The sequence below is a fragment of the Schistocerca nitens genome, chromosome 1 (assembly GCF_023898315.1).
Source record: "Schistocerca nitens isolate TAMUIC-IGC-003100 chromosome 1, iqSchNite1.1, whole genome shotgun sequence".
NCBI classification, from domain to species: domain Eukaryota; kingdom Metazoa; phylum Arthropoda; class Insecta; order Orthoptera; family Acrididae; genus Schistocerca; species Schistocerca nitens.
This window is the reverse complement of record NC_064614.1, coordinates 932,746,309-932,761,498: the sequence shown is the minus strand read 5'-3', so window position 1 is coordinate 932,761,498 and position 15,190 is coordinate 932,746,309. Positions and strand designations below refer to the sequence as shown.

The 15,190-nt window shown below is 40.9% G+C and overlaps 1 protein-coding gene across 3 annotated transcripts in view; it reads right to left on the bottom strand.

The window, feature by feature from the left end:
* LOC126237343 (E3 ubiquitin-protein ligase sina-like) overlaps positions 1–12,167 on the bottom strand; it is a 37,765-nt gene extending 25,598 nt beyond the window's left edge. The window contains exons 1-2 of one of the 3 annotated variants that reach the window (XM_049947395.1): positions 11,846–12,156; positions 11,662–11,741 (exon numbers count right to left, since the gene is read on the bottom strand). Coding sequence is in view for 1 of the 3 variants with exons in the window: in XM_049947385.1 (XP_049803342.1) it covers positions 11,846–11,935 (90 nt within the window). In the remaining 2 variants the exon portion in view is untranslated. Of the gene's footprint in view, positions 1–11,661; positions 11,742–11,825 lie in introns of all 3 variants that reach the window. The other 2 variants (XM_049947406.1, XM_049947385.1) reach the window with 2 other exon arrangements.
* Between the last annotated feature and the right edge of the window lie 3,023 nt (positions 12,168–15,190).

The following is a 15,190-nucleotide window of genomic DNA, read 5'->3' as shown; positions in this document are numbered from 1 at the left end:
CACAGTGCCACGCCACAAGGGTTATGGGCGTTAAAATCTCCCAAAAGTAGGAAACGTTTAGGGAGTTGAACCAGAGCAGCCAATGCGTTCAGGGGTACTGCACCGTCTGAAGGAAGATATACGTTGCAGACAGTTATTTTCTGTGTCATCCTTATCCTGACACCCACAGCTTCAACACAGGTTTGGAGGGGGCACACGTTCACTGCATACTGAGTTCAGGACATAGACACAAACTCCACCTGACACTCTATTATAGTCGCTACGGTTCTTGAAATATCCCGTATAGCCACAAAGGGCACGGGTCTGCATTGCCGGGAACCAGGTTTCCTGGAGGGCAATGCAGAAAGAAGGTGTAAAGCTTAACAGTTGCCTTAGCTCAGCCCAGTGGTGGAAAAAACAACAGCAATTCCACTGGAGGATGATGTTATTGTGAGGCTGGTAAGGCATGAAGCATGCAAGGAGGCAGGTTACGCAACAGGGTCACCTGCTGCCACCGATTGAGTATTTGTATCCATTCCTATTGTGGATGAGGTATCAGTGAGATCCAGGTCCTCAGGGACGCTGTTGGTGCAGAACTGGTAGGGAGTGTCGTTTTGGGGCCACTGGAGGGTCCTTTTTCTTAGTAGACTTATTTCTTTTCTTGCCCCCTTGCTTCTCTTTAGGGGTTTGGTGGGAGGACTTCTCCGAAGTAGCTTCAGGCACAGAGGAAGACAGTGAAGCTCTTAATCCAGCAGCTTCTGGCTCCTTTAGCCACTGACGAGTGTCTGCTGTGGCATTAATGGAGACCTTGGGAGAGGATCCCAAGGGATCCCTTCTGCATGAGAGCAGCCCAAGGAGGCTATTGCTTCTCTGGCTGAGGAGGCGGGGGGGGGGGGGGGGGGAGGCGATGTCCCTGCGTATGGGGGGGCCATTGCTCCCGAAGTATGTACTTTGGGAGCCATGGAAGGAGATTTGCCCCCTACCATAAGGGGGCAGGTGTTTTCCGGAGGGCCCACTGTTCGTGGCACAGAGTGTGGTACAACTGGTACTTGTGATGGTGATGGTAAAGTAGCTGCAGCATATATGGACACCAACCGAACGGGGTGTAATCATCCAAATTTACGTTTAGCCTATTGGTAGGTCAACCAGTCCAGGGTCTTGTACTCCATGATTTTACAATCCTTTTAGAGTACTGTGCAGTCTGGCGAGCAGGGGGAGTGCTGCTCTCCACAGTTGATAGAAGTGAGAGGAGGCGCACAGGGAGTATGTGGATGCAGTGGACGTCTGCGGTCTCGACATGTGGCATTGGAAGTGCTGCAGGAAGACGTGCCCGAATTTCCAGCACCTGAAGCACCACACAGAGGAGAGAGACGTATGGTTTAACGTCACAGCGGTAAACCATCACCTTGACCTTTTCAGTCAATGAATCACCCTCAAAAGCAAAGATGAAGGCACCAGTAGCAACCCTGTTGTCTCTGAGTCCCCTGTAAACACACCAGATGACATGAACACCCCGCCATTCTTGATTGGCTCGGAGTTCATCGTCAGACTGCAAGAGCATGTTGTGATGGAAAATAATCCCCTGGACCATGTTGAGGCTTTTATGGGGAGTGACAAAAACAGGAATATCACCCAGCCGGTCACAAGCGAGTAACGCCTGGGACTGGGCTGGGGATGCTGTCTGAATCAAGACTGCACCGCTTCTCACCTTGGACAGTGCTGTCACTTCCTCAAACTTACCCTCAAGATGTTTAATGAAAAATTGAGGCTTCATAATGGTTCTGAAGCACTGTGGGACTTAACATCTGAGGTCATCAGTCCCCTAGAACTTAGAACTACTTAAACCTAACTAACCTAAGCGCATCACACACATCCATGCCCGAGGTAGGATTCGAACCTGCTGACGGACTGAAGCGCCTAGAACCGCTCGGCCACCACAGCCGGCGAGGCTTCATAGGTAGAAAGGAGTCCCCACCAGTTCTGCTACAGACAAAAAACCAAGGCGAATGTGGCTCTCTCCGTTCTGTAGCCCTACGTTCCTCCCACGGTGTAGCGAGAGAGGGAAATGATTTAGGGTCGTGTCAGCATTGTATTCGATCTTGCCCTTCTTAGAGACTGCTGATGCCATACTGTCACTAGCAAGAGATGACTCAGTCCACTTCATTGCGGGTCATCCACCCTGATGCCGCCCACTCTGATCAGGGGCTCTCCCCACGGGTGCCACCCAGCCACAGCAAAGGCCACCTGGCATGATGGCTGTTGCCAGGAGTCTTGATGCCCCAGGAAGACAGGCATCTACTCCTTGGCATACTTGGGAAGTTTACAGCTCAGGCATCAGCAGTGCGATGCCTGTGTTGTCAGGGGGCTACCACGAAATGGGTAAATGACAGCCCCACTACAATGGACTGGCTACCGTGCTGGATATTGGGCACAGAGAAATCCAATACTGCCACGGGGGCGAAAGAGGACAAGAGACAACGAAGAAGATGACATACCCCGGGAAGTGTCCTCGCGCAAATAGTTGAATTGCAGGTGAAGATTCAAACCGTGACAAGAGGTTCAGGAGACTGAATCTAAGGGCACTATGGGTAACTCGTGCACCACATAAGGCATCCTTCCCATATGGCCCGCACTTCTGTAGAATTTGGAAAGTGGCAAGTTGAACCATAAACTGGGACCTGAACTTATGGGGCCAAATAGTATGAGACTCCTTTGTCACCTCTTACAACAGGCACAGATACCTCGGGCCTATTCTAACCTCTGGACTCACAGGGGGACAGAAAGCAGGTGTAAAGCTTAACAGTTGTTGTAGCTCAGCCAGGTGGTGCAAGAAACCGTTGCAATTCCACTGGTGGATGACATTATTGTGAGGCTGAGAAGGCACGAAGCACGCAAAGAGGCACGTCACGCCTCAGGGTCACCTGCTGCCGCCGACTGAGTATTTGTATCCATTCCTATTGCGGATGAGACATCAGTGACATCCAGGCCCACAGGAGATGCTAAGATCTCCACCTCATCCTCAGATGCAGAAGTGGTAGGGAGTGGCAGTGTTGGGACCACTGGAAGACCTTGTTTCCTACCAGTCTTCTTCTTGGTTTGATTGCCCTCTTGCTTCTCTTTAGGGATTTGCTGGGAGGACTGCTCTGAAGTAGCTTCAGGCACGGAGGAAGACCGTGGAGCTCTTCGTCCGGCAGCTCTTGGCTCTTTTAGCCACTGGCGTGTGTCCGCTGTGGCATTAGTAGAGACCTTGGAAGAAAGTGTCCCAAGGGACCCCTTCCGCACGAGGAGCGGAGGACACTGTTGCTTTTCCAGCTGGGGAGAGGGAACTGATGTCCCCTGCATTTGAGGGGGGGAGGGGGGGGCATTGCTCCCAAAGTAGGTGCTTTGGGGGCAGTGGAAGGAGATTTCCCCCTACCAACAAGGGGCGAATGTATTCTGGCAGCCCGGAGGGCCCACTGTTAATGGCACAAGTGGGGGAGCTACTGGCACTTGTGATGGTGATGTGGAAGTAGCTGCAGATCATATGTGGATGTTAACTGAATGGGGTGTAATCATTCAAATTTACACCTAGCCTCTTGGTAAGTCAACCAGTCCAGGGTCTTGTACTCCACGATTTTCCACTCCTTTTGGAGTACTTTGCAGTCTGGCGAGCAGGGGAAGCGCCGCTCTCCACAGTTGATAGAAGTTGGAGGTGGCGCACATGAAGTATCTGGGTGCAGTGGACGTCTGCGTTGGTATGTTGATAGGAGACAACACACAAACACACACACAATTCGAGCTTTCACAACCCGAGGTTGCTTCATCAGGAAAGAGGGAAGGAGAGGGAAAGATGAAAGGATGTGGGTTTTAAGGGAGAGGGTAAGGAGTCATTCCAATCCCGGGGGTGGAAAGACTTACCTTGGGGGGAAAAAAAGGACAGGTATACACTCGCACACACACACACATCCATCTGCACATATACAGACACTGGCAGACATATATGTGTCTGCATATGTGTGTGTGTGTGTGTGTGTGTGTGTGTGTGTGTGTGTGTGTGTGTGTGTGTGTGTGGGCGCGCGCGCGCGAGAGTGTGAGTGTATACCTGTCTTTTTTTTCCCCCCCTAAGGTAAGTCTTTCCACTCCCGGGATTGGAATGACTCCTTACCCTCTCCCCTAAAACCCACATCCTTTTGTCTTTCCCTCTTTCCTGATGGAGCAACCTTGGGTTGTGAAAGCTCGAAATTTGTGTGTGTGTTTGTGTGTTTTTTATTGTCTCCTATCAACATACCAACGCTTCCGTTTGGTAAGTTACAGCATCTTTATTTTTAGATATATTTTTCCCCACGTGGAATGTTTTCCTCTATTATATACAAACATATTTACATATTCCGTGTGCGTGTATATTTTGAGCTATTTATTTTCACTGTATTACAATGAAAAATAATTTATCATTGTGAGATGATCCCTGGATGAACACATGAATCAAATCAAATGGATTTCTTTGGGCTCAGCATAACATACCTTAGAGCTACGAAATGTCCTCTTGTTCGGGACAAATAAAAAGTTCTTATGGTACACCAATTTACCACAACATATAATCTTAGCATATTTTGAATTGTTAAATTGTGAGTGTGCATCACTTTTCAGAAGTTGCTTGTCTTGTTCATGAAAACACGACATTGCATAATGCTAATATTTAAAACATTACAAAGGATTGGAACAGCAGGGGTGTGCTGTCAGATGAGTAAAATCAACTTTCATATGTCCTGGCATAATGAGTGATTTGAAAGTAAGTACAAGAAAAGCTGCCTGTTTCTTTCCCCATCTACTCCTACAATCCAGTTCAAATTACAAGTAACTCTTTTGACAATATTCAACATGCTGCATACATTACTCTACCCATGAATCATTTTTGCAAATCCTTTGCATATGACAATACTGTTAACAACATTTAGAGTGTTGAGACTTCTGGACAGTAATTAGATGTTACATCAGTCTATCACGTTTTGAAAGAATGTTCCATTGATGCAAGTAGCAGTCTATGGAAGGAGCTCTGGTTTTCTGTCTTAGACTAATACAAGTAAAATGTGTCAGATAGTTTCACAGTCATTACCCCCCCCCTTTTATAATACACACATTCAAATCAATTAAGCCAAAAGCCTCAGTCTATGAAATGCACAACATTCCACTGTCTTGAATAGTCTCCCCAACTGTTTCACAATTCTTTGGTGTCATGTGTACTGCAACTGAACATCCCTTTACTATACAACTGAACATCCCTTTCCTATAAAGTACAGTGAACGGCACAGCTCAGTACTTATGGCATATTTTCCATACAACTTCAGATTTCCTGGCTGCTTTATGGGTTTGATTAATTTATTTCATTGTTTTCATGGGTATTAATATATGGATCTTGCAGCTTGACACATCTTGAACCAGTCCTGAAAGATTGTCCTAATTGGTGAAGGTGAATGTTTGCAACCAGCATGAAATCTCTGTGTGAATCCCCATCTTGAAATAATTTTCAGTTATTGTTACAAATGAATGTTTCACCTGGACAAGAATCCATATGAAGAGCATATAACTCATTTTTTCTTCAGTGAATTTTACAGAGATTTGCACGCATCTTTGATATCTGAATGACTGAGCCATGATTCGCACTGCCAAAACACACACAGTATTTAACTGTCATACTCAACAGTTGTTACTAAAGCATGCCCCCTAGTTTACAGTATTAGAGGATTGGTGGCATTGACCAGCCGTAAGTGGAAAAACCTTTGATTTGCCAAGTCTGAACTCAGGCATGAGTCTCTGAGGTGCTTGCTATTTGGCAAAAGCAGTTTATTAAAGTCTACAGGTGTAGATAGCGTCACTCCCCAGAAACTTTGGCAAATACTGACCACATCCTTTTCTCAAGCAACCAACCAGTGATGAATGTATTGCGAATACAACACAATACTTCACTAGCCATGATCAAAATGCATGCATCAATGCTTGCTGATACAGGAAGGTAGCCAAAACACAAGCAGTAACTTGTAATCTGCATGTTATTGACACACCTGCCCACCTATTGGAGAAAAACTGCGACTGTCAAAGTGTTTTCATACTAATCTGATCACAGTCTCTTTTGTTACTAGGTTCCTCTCTACTGTCTTTGCTAAATTTTTCTTCCTTATTTCTGTTCTGTATTTCACTTTTTGTGTCATCAACTTTGAGATTGCTAATATTACTTATTTCTATGACAATCAGTACTGCAGTTTGATTTTTCAATGCTGTTATTAAATAAAGCAGAGCATTACATACATTAAAAGACATAAGTATAGTTGAGAAAAAAGTTGAGATGTTCTGCGAGAAAAATTGAAACAGACAGAGAGAATTATGTACGATACTTCTCAATTTGTTAAACTACAGACCTACCTTGCCACAATGATATTCAATTATTTCATTATTATTTATTATTTTTCTAATTTATCATTGAATCCCTGTACAATTCCTTATATTCCCATATAATCCTGGATACCTCTTTCTTGGTATGAATAATGAAAATAACCATGAGCAGTTAAGGCATCAAGACCGCAAACATAATTGGGAAACAAAACTAAAGTTGCACTGGAAGAACCTGATGTATGATAAAGTTCATAACATACACACAATATTTCTAAAATCTGGCTGTTTTGCAGTACAACTTTCCTGAATTTACCTCATCATTTCATTTATTTATTCTAAAATATGTTAAACAAGGGCCGGGCGCGGTGGTCTCGCGGTTCTAGGCGCGCAGTCAGGAACCGTGCGACTGCTACGGTCGCAGGTTCGAATCCTGCCTCGGGCATGGATGTGTGTGATGTCCTTAGGTAAGTTAGGTTTAAGTAGTTCTAAGTTCTAGGGGGACTGATGACCACAGCAGTTGAGTCCCATAGTGCTCAGAGCCATTTGAACCATTTGTTAAACAAGGAGCAAATATTAGCCTTCATTTTGTATTTACATTAACTGTCTTTGCCAACTCACAACTAAACCGCAATCTTACAATCCAACCTAGACCTTGAACAGTACAGATAAATGTACCACAACCAAGATAATGAAGGGTGTTGGGGACACTATCACAAACCAATGACAACATGCAAATTTTCATCTCCACAACGTTTGCATTTTCTTTTCACTTTTTATAATGGTTTAGATATCATTTCTTTGATGATGGTGCCCTTAGCACTGGGGTCATTCCATGCCAAACAGCCTGAGGCTTATTTTTTGAAAAAATGACAAGTTTAACAATGTTATAGTTTTTCGAATCTACAAATGTTGAATTTTACTGTCCTGAAAAAATTATAAAAATTACATAATTAGCTGAGGAAATATAGTTAAACAAAGTTGGCGATTCTACAGATGAGGATGAAAAACAAAAGGTTTGCTTTTTGTGTTGGCAGCTGTTTAAATTTTGGTTGCAGCGATTGTTGACATTTTAATTGTTAAATTTCAAGAGCAGAATCTTATCTTTTTGACAAACTTCAGTTTTTAAATAAAGGTAAGTTATTAAGTATGCAGCTAATTCACAAAAGTTACTATGTATTTAGTGTCCCACCCTTGACAAAAAACGTGAAAAAGTTTACCTTCTAACTCAGCAATTATAGTAATTCTATATATTTTAGGTTAGAAGTACGAAAAATAAATAAAAACATCCAATGAGTCCTAAGGCACCTTCTAAGTTGTGAATGATCATTTATAAATGTTAAAAGAAATTGTGTCCCACCCATGACAGTTTTTTGGATGTTACTCAAATCTAAACCATTTAACACTTCTTGTTATTAGTGTTAAGTTAAATTGGTTGATATAACAAGTGCTTTGATGGTTTACACTAAATAAAAACTTACTGTTTATTCAGAAAATTGGGAAAACAACATCAGCAGAGTGTATGAGAAAACTTCGAGAAAAACTGAAGAAAGATACCAGCAAGTACAATGTCCATAAAGAAAAAGAAAGAGAGCGGGATAAAAGAAAAAGGGAAAATATGAAGATGAAGGTATCCTCCAGTGAAAAATCTTTATTGGAATATCCAAAGAAGGAAGCTGAAAGAAAAAGAAAGTACAAACAAACTAAAATCCGTATTAATTGAAAATCAGTCTGAGACCTGTATTTCCCAGTTAGGACCATATAAATGTCCTCAGTCCCTTGGCAAAGCTGTTTCTCGGGTAAAGAAGGTGCTTCCCTCAAACCCCTAAAAAAAAAAAAAAAAAAAAAAAAAAAAGCAGCAGTAATAAAAAAAAGCTTGTAAATGAAACCTCAACTAAAAAGGTAGTAAAGCAGATTTTCCCAGTAGTGAAGAAAATATCTCGTAAACTTACAGGTGATAATCTGCTCAAAATACAAAATTTTTTCACAAATGATGAAATCAGCAGGCAGACACCTGGTATAAAGGATGTAAAGTCTATTGTAGACCATTAAACTGGGAAAAGAGTAAGCTTGCAGAAACGTCACATGAATATGACAGTTAAGGAAGCATTTTTTCTTTTTAAGCAAGACAATCCAGATATTGATATCAAGATTTCAAAATTCTACGAGTTGCAGCCTAAAACTGTTGTTCTAACGTCTCAAATGCCTCACAATGTATGTGTGTGCAGATATCATGCTAACTTCAACTTCATCATTGAAGCCATTCAAAAAGAAATAGCTAGTTTCCCTGCTACTCACACTCACCTTATGAATCTTGTTTGCTGTGATGTAGAAAGTGAAATATGCGTGAATGCAAGAAATGCATCATGAATTTGCACACATTAATAGATGGAAGTTTGATTTGTGTGACATAATATCTTGGAGAAAATGGACCGAACATGAGTGTCACCCTAAACAGACTACTACCAGTGGAACACTTTGTGAAGCTCTCTCTGAACTTCAGTCTCAACTAAAAACATTCAAGGAGCATTTCTTTGTCAAAAGAATGCAATCTCGAGCTTTCAAGACCGTGAAAGCATCAGTTAGTGATGATGAAGTGATATTGCAAATAGATTTTGCTGAAAACTATGTAGCACTGGCACAAGATGAGATACAAGGTGCCCACTGGAGTCATACACAGATTACAGTGGTCACTATTTGTGTTTGGATGAAAACAGGGCTACAGTCATTTGCAATTGTGAGCGAAGAACTGTGCCATGACAAGTACTCAGTTTATGCATGTTTGAAGATTATAATAAGTAAGCTGAAACAAGAGCTACCCAATTTGACCTCGATACGAATTTTTTCTGATGGTTGCGCAGGTCAATTTAAGAACAAATTCACCATTTCTAACCTCTGCTACATGATGCAAGACTTTGGAGTGTCTGGAGAAATGGTTTTTCTTTGCAACATCACATGGGAAAGGTGCAGTGGATGGCATTGGAGCTGTAACAAAAAGGGCTGTTTGGAATAAAGTTAAGCAAAGAAAAGTCGTCATCAGCAATGCACAGGAATTTTTAGACTGTGCCAAATCATCTGTTTCTGGAATAAACTTTCTTCTTCTGACAAAAGATCATATTGACGAAAACAGAGACCTTCTGGATGGACGCTGGAAAGCTGTTAAAAAAATAAAGAGATATTCGCAGCAAGCATTACTTCAACGGTTACAATACCTGTAACCCAGTATGTGGTAGAACTTTCCTAAATCATATTTAGAGAAAGTGGAGGTTTTTCCACTTTCACCCAACATATATTCACTAATCTACACAGATTCTGGGATGAGTGATGAGGAATCATATCCTGATGTCCTGTTGACACCCAATTCCCGGGTCGACAGAAGCGTCCGATCCCACGCGTCGGCTTTGACCCATGACGTAAGGGTGTTGTCGTGTGTGACGTCATGACGGCGCGGAGTTTGGTTAGAGTGGCTGTCTCCAGTTCTGTTTTATTTAGTTTTATTACTTTACTTTTATTTACTTTTCTGATCTGTTCGTTCTATCTCGTTTTTTTTAAAAAAAAAGACAAAAAACACTAATCAGTTACTGAAGCATCTTCTATGGGTTGCAGGGGTTACGACCCCTGGGGAGGTGGGTGGGTATTCATGCATGGCTGTCTTCACTTACACGATGTAGCTACGCAAGGCGTCTAAATTTGTTTATATTTAGTTTGCCCCCCACCCAAAACACCCCATTTCCTGCGCTTGTCCCGTTAGTGTCATTAGGCTTCTTGTGGAAAGTGTGTGTGTTTGTTTTTGTTTCCGCCATATTTGTGACGTCATGGGTCAAAGCAGACGGGCGGGATCGGACGCTTCCGTATTTCCCAATTCTCAAGAAGTTACAGGTTCAGAACCAGCTGCGGAACAAATCATGCCAGGAACATTTATTTTAGTTGAGTTCCAAACTGCAAGAAAGAAATCCACTACATACAGATATGCTGCAATTGCACAGAGACGTGTAGAAGACAATGGGGAAATACAGATTATGTGTATGCGATCTATTGGGGACTCAGCAAAGGTATTTAAAGCTGACGAGCAGGATGTATCCTATACATAGAGTTTAAACAAGTTATTGCTACTTTCCCGAATCCAAATGTCAAACATGTTAGGGACACCTTATATTATGAGTTTCCCGGCAATTTAGACATTTTCGAAAGTGGGTGAGAGGTCAAGTGTATATTTTTTCAAAGTGGTACATTCTTCAAGTGAAATAATTAAGTACTCAGAACTTAAAGTAATACTACACCAAAATTTATATTATTTATAAGCAACAAAAATGTTCTACAAAGTTATTAAAGTGCCCTCTAAGTATATGTTACCTACTGATTCATAACTAACTCACATAATAAAATCAGTTTAAATAAAAAAAACAGATTGTACTTCACATGAGTCCCACCCATGACAATTCCTTGTCCCACCCGTGACAGTCTTTGATTGCAATTATTGTAAATAAGTATTACTAATTTACTATTTATTGATATTATGTCATATAGAGAATTGTTTTATTAATGTGAATCCAATATTTTCAAAAGAAAATAAGTGCATAAATCACAGAATTCTTCTAAAATGTTCGTGGTAATTCAATGCTACGTCTATTTGCTGTCCCACCCGTGACAAAGTTTTAAAGATGAATAACAGCTCAATTTGTAAACTTCTGACATTCAGATTTAAAGGGAAGGTAAAACAATTTTCTGACTGTTGAAAAACTTAGTGCAACTGTCCCACCCGTGACAATGGAATCCCCCAGTGGTAATCAAAAAGGCACATAATTACACTGAATCAAGGAACTTCTAACCATATACATCATCATTATAACCTAAACATTAGCGATTGCTATCTATGTGATAAGAACAAACAAAAGAAAGTACTTCAATTGTTTAGCAAAAATGCTTTAGTAGCAGAATTTTGAAAGCATAGGAAATAACATGGGACTTCATACAATAGTGTAAAATATCTGTTAACGCAAATAATACACTCTCTATTATGGAAGAGACAAAAATCATTTATTTACTTCAATTTTACTGTTAAATTTTCGGCACTTTATATGTGTGACTCGACGTTGCACTAAATGTGTCTTGAGTAACTAACAAATAAAAGGATGCAGCTTCTTCTGTTTTACAACATAAAAGTATGGATCGGAATCCAAATCGTGGAAACTAACGGCAACTATTATAAACTTAAACGGCTTCTAGATACTGCATCTGTGTTGTCTGTGAGACTCATTGCATGTCCGGTTATCAAAAATGTCACAACATATGTTATATCGCTACGACTAAATATCATACCAAATATTTCCAGCTTAGCACCGGACCCTGATACCAAGATCCGATTCAAGTAGTCGGAATAGCGACTATCAGGCTGTCTCCTGAAAGCAGATTAACACACTGAATGGTTCTACGAAACGCAAACATAAATGTTATAAATTTGTTTCCGCGTAACAATACCATACGTTTCGTATTTACTATTTACCAAGCTACTCCCAGCTATTAAATGACGTAGTGGCTTCGCGCTCTTATCTTTCTGAAACTGATTCGCATACTTCAATCTTTGAAGTATCATTAGAGCATTGTGCCATCGTTTCTTCTGTTACCCTCAAGAATTTCTTTTATGAGAGCACTGATGTATATTTCAACAATTACAAGTACCCTTGACAACAAATTAAGTTGTCACGTCCCGGCTTTCGCAGTTTGACCAATGCATACATCGAATACCACGTACTTCCAAATACGTGTCGAAATTTATTACCACAACAGCACAGTCAGATTCGAAGCCCTGACGAAATTCGAGAAGTATTTGACCAAGTGTGAAAAATTAAAAACTTAGTTGGGGACGGTGTTAAGCTGGGTTCACACACGCAAGTAATGTGGCGCCACAACTTTTGGCTTTCCGTAGTGGCATTGTGAGCTGCCTTTCATACAGGACACCACATATTCTGTATATTTGCGCAGCTTTCAATATGATGTCTATTGAAATCATATGGATGGGTATGAATATTCTAGTGCCGGTTATGACATTAGAGCTGTGACAAATGTTAAATACAAGGAAAAATAGATTTCGCACAGAGATAAATCAGGGGTCACAAACACATTTAAAACAGCTGCCACATTACTCTTGGGAGCTTTTTCCCGCATATAATCCACAATTAATACGATGCTTGGTCTCACAAATCACGAAGGTTACGGACACGCTTTTTTGGTTACATATATTACTTACTTACTCTTCGGCTCTACAGCCCTTGAAGGGCCTTGGCTTGCATCACAATATCCTGCCATTATATCCAATCCATGGCTTTCCATCCTCTGACACCCAGCTTTTTCATGTCTTCTTCAACTCTATCCACCCATCTCTTTCTGGGGCGTTCCCTCCGTCGTCTGCCTCCAGCCTTGCCATCAAAAATCCTCTTACATGTTCTGTCTTCTTCCATTCTGACCATGCGCCCTGGCCACCGCAGTTTTCTTATTTTAATGGTAGTGAGAATGTCAGATTCTTCAAAAAGGTGTTGTAGTTCTGCATTCGTACGAATCTGCCAACCTTGTTGATCATATATTGGGCCATATATTTTACGTAGTACCTTTCTCTCCCATATGCTAAGGATCCTTTCCTCATTTATAGTCATGGTATACGTTTCGACACCATACATAACAACTGGTCTTATAATTGTTTTGTAAATGAGGATTTAGGATTTTCGTGATAGAAGCGAACTCCTAAGCATGGGTAATTTGTCTCAGTGATATTCGACCCTAGGTACTTGAAGTCTCACACTCTTTCAAACTCCCTGTCGGCTATCCTGAGATTTGGTAGGTTTTGTTGGTTGGCCATTGCCATATACTTGGTCTTTTTGACATTGACTGTCAGGACAAGTTCCCTTGCACCATTCTCAAGTTGTTGATAGGCTTCGCCTAGCACAGCAGTGTTTTGTGCGAATAATGCCACATTGTCAGCGTAGGCTAGGTACTGTAGTGAACGATTTAAAAAGGTTCCTCCTTTATTCAACTCTATCTGACTTACGAGTTTTTCTAGGCAAAGGTTAAATAGCAATGAGGAGTTATTGTCACCCTATCTAAGTTCTTTCTTCACTTCCACTTCTCTGGAGATTTTGCCCTGTATTTTTACTTTACATTTGGTTTCGCTGAGGGTCATCATAGAAAGTTTAATGAGGTTCTTAGGTATTCCAGCCTCTTCCATTACATTCCGCAATGCCACTCTTGAGATACTATCATATGCTTGTTTAAAGTCGATGTAAAGCTGGTGTATGTTAATTTGATGTTCGTAACATTTTTCAAGTAGTATGCGCAATGTGAATATCTGGTCAGTTGTTGAACTATTTCTTTTAAAGCCACTCTGATAGTCTCCAACTCTCTCTTCCACATATGGAGTAAGCCTGTTGGTTAGGAATCTTAGAGAAAACTTTATATGTAGTATTTAGTAGGGAGATTCCTCAATAGTTTTGGCAGTTTAATTTATCTCCTTTTTTATGTATCGGGGTACATTATAGCTGTTTTCCACTCCTTTGGCGTGCTCTCATCTTGTCAGATATTCAGTATTATTTTATGAATTGTTTTCCACAGCGCTTTCCCCACCATATTTGAGAAGTTCGCCCTGTATCTGATCTTCTCCAGGCGTCTTATTGTTTTTTAAGTTCTTAATGGCTTGCATCACTTCCCCCAGTGTAGGTTCTGGTGTTAAAACCTGTGGTCCATAATAAGTTAGTTCCACCAGTTCCTCTGGTTCTAACCCTTCTAATTCTGAGTTCTGTAACTCTTGGAAGTATTCTTTCCTTCTTTAATCTTTTGGTAAATTTCACGACTTTCCTTCTCTTTTCCTAGCTGTTCAATTTTTACAGTTTTTTTCTAGTGCTCTTTTTTTTCTGTCTGCAGACCCTCTTCGCTACACGGCGCTTTTCATTATATTCATTCAGATTTGCTCGAGTTCTTCTCTGCAATAATTTCATTCGTGCTATATTATGTTCCTCAGTTCTCCTCACACATTCTTCGTCAAACCAATCTTCCTTCCTTTGAGCCCATTCATGTCCTAAAACCTCTCCAGCTGCCTCAAAGATTGCAGTCTTACATTGTTTCCACATTACTCCTGTATGTTCATTTGATGTGTCGGTCTCATTCTTAATCCCCTCTTCTATTATTGCCTGATATGCTCTCTGTATTTCTTCTAACTTCAGTTTCTTAATGTCAAACCTCTTTTTGTGGCCTTTTTGTTTACTCAGTAATGAGATCCTTTGTTTATATTTAATTCTCACTAGATGGTGGTCTGAATTGCAGGCATCTCCACATTGGCTCTTAACATCCATTATGTCTGATCTATGTCTCCGATCAATCCCTATATGGTCTATCTGATTTCTGGTTTGTCCATCTGGTGAAATCCATGTTTCTTTGTGTATTTTTTTGTGTGGGAAACATGTACTGCCGACAGTCATGTTTTTGCTTATAGCAGAATCTACAGCCCCGAGTCCATTGTCATTTGATATTTCAAGGCCATGTCTTCCTATGGTTGGTTGAAAGGCCTCTTCCTATTTTTGCATTCAGATCTCCTATTAATATCTTGACATCATGTTTGGGAGACTGATCATACAGTTGTTCTACCTTGTTATAAAAATCATCCTTTTGTTGTTCATCTGCCTCCTCTGTGGGCATATGTACATTTATTGTAATGTTGAAAAATTTTCCCCTTAATCTTAATATGGACATCCATTCATTGATTGGTTGGAAGCACATCACCGCATGTTTCAGTTCTTTAGCAACCACACAACCTGTTCCAAAGATATTCATCTTCCAACTACTATAGAAAATAGTGAAATTT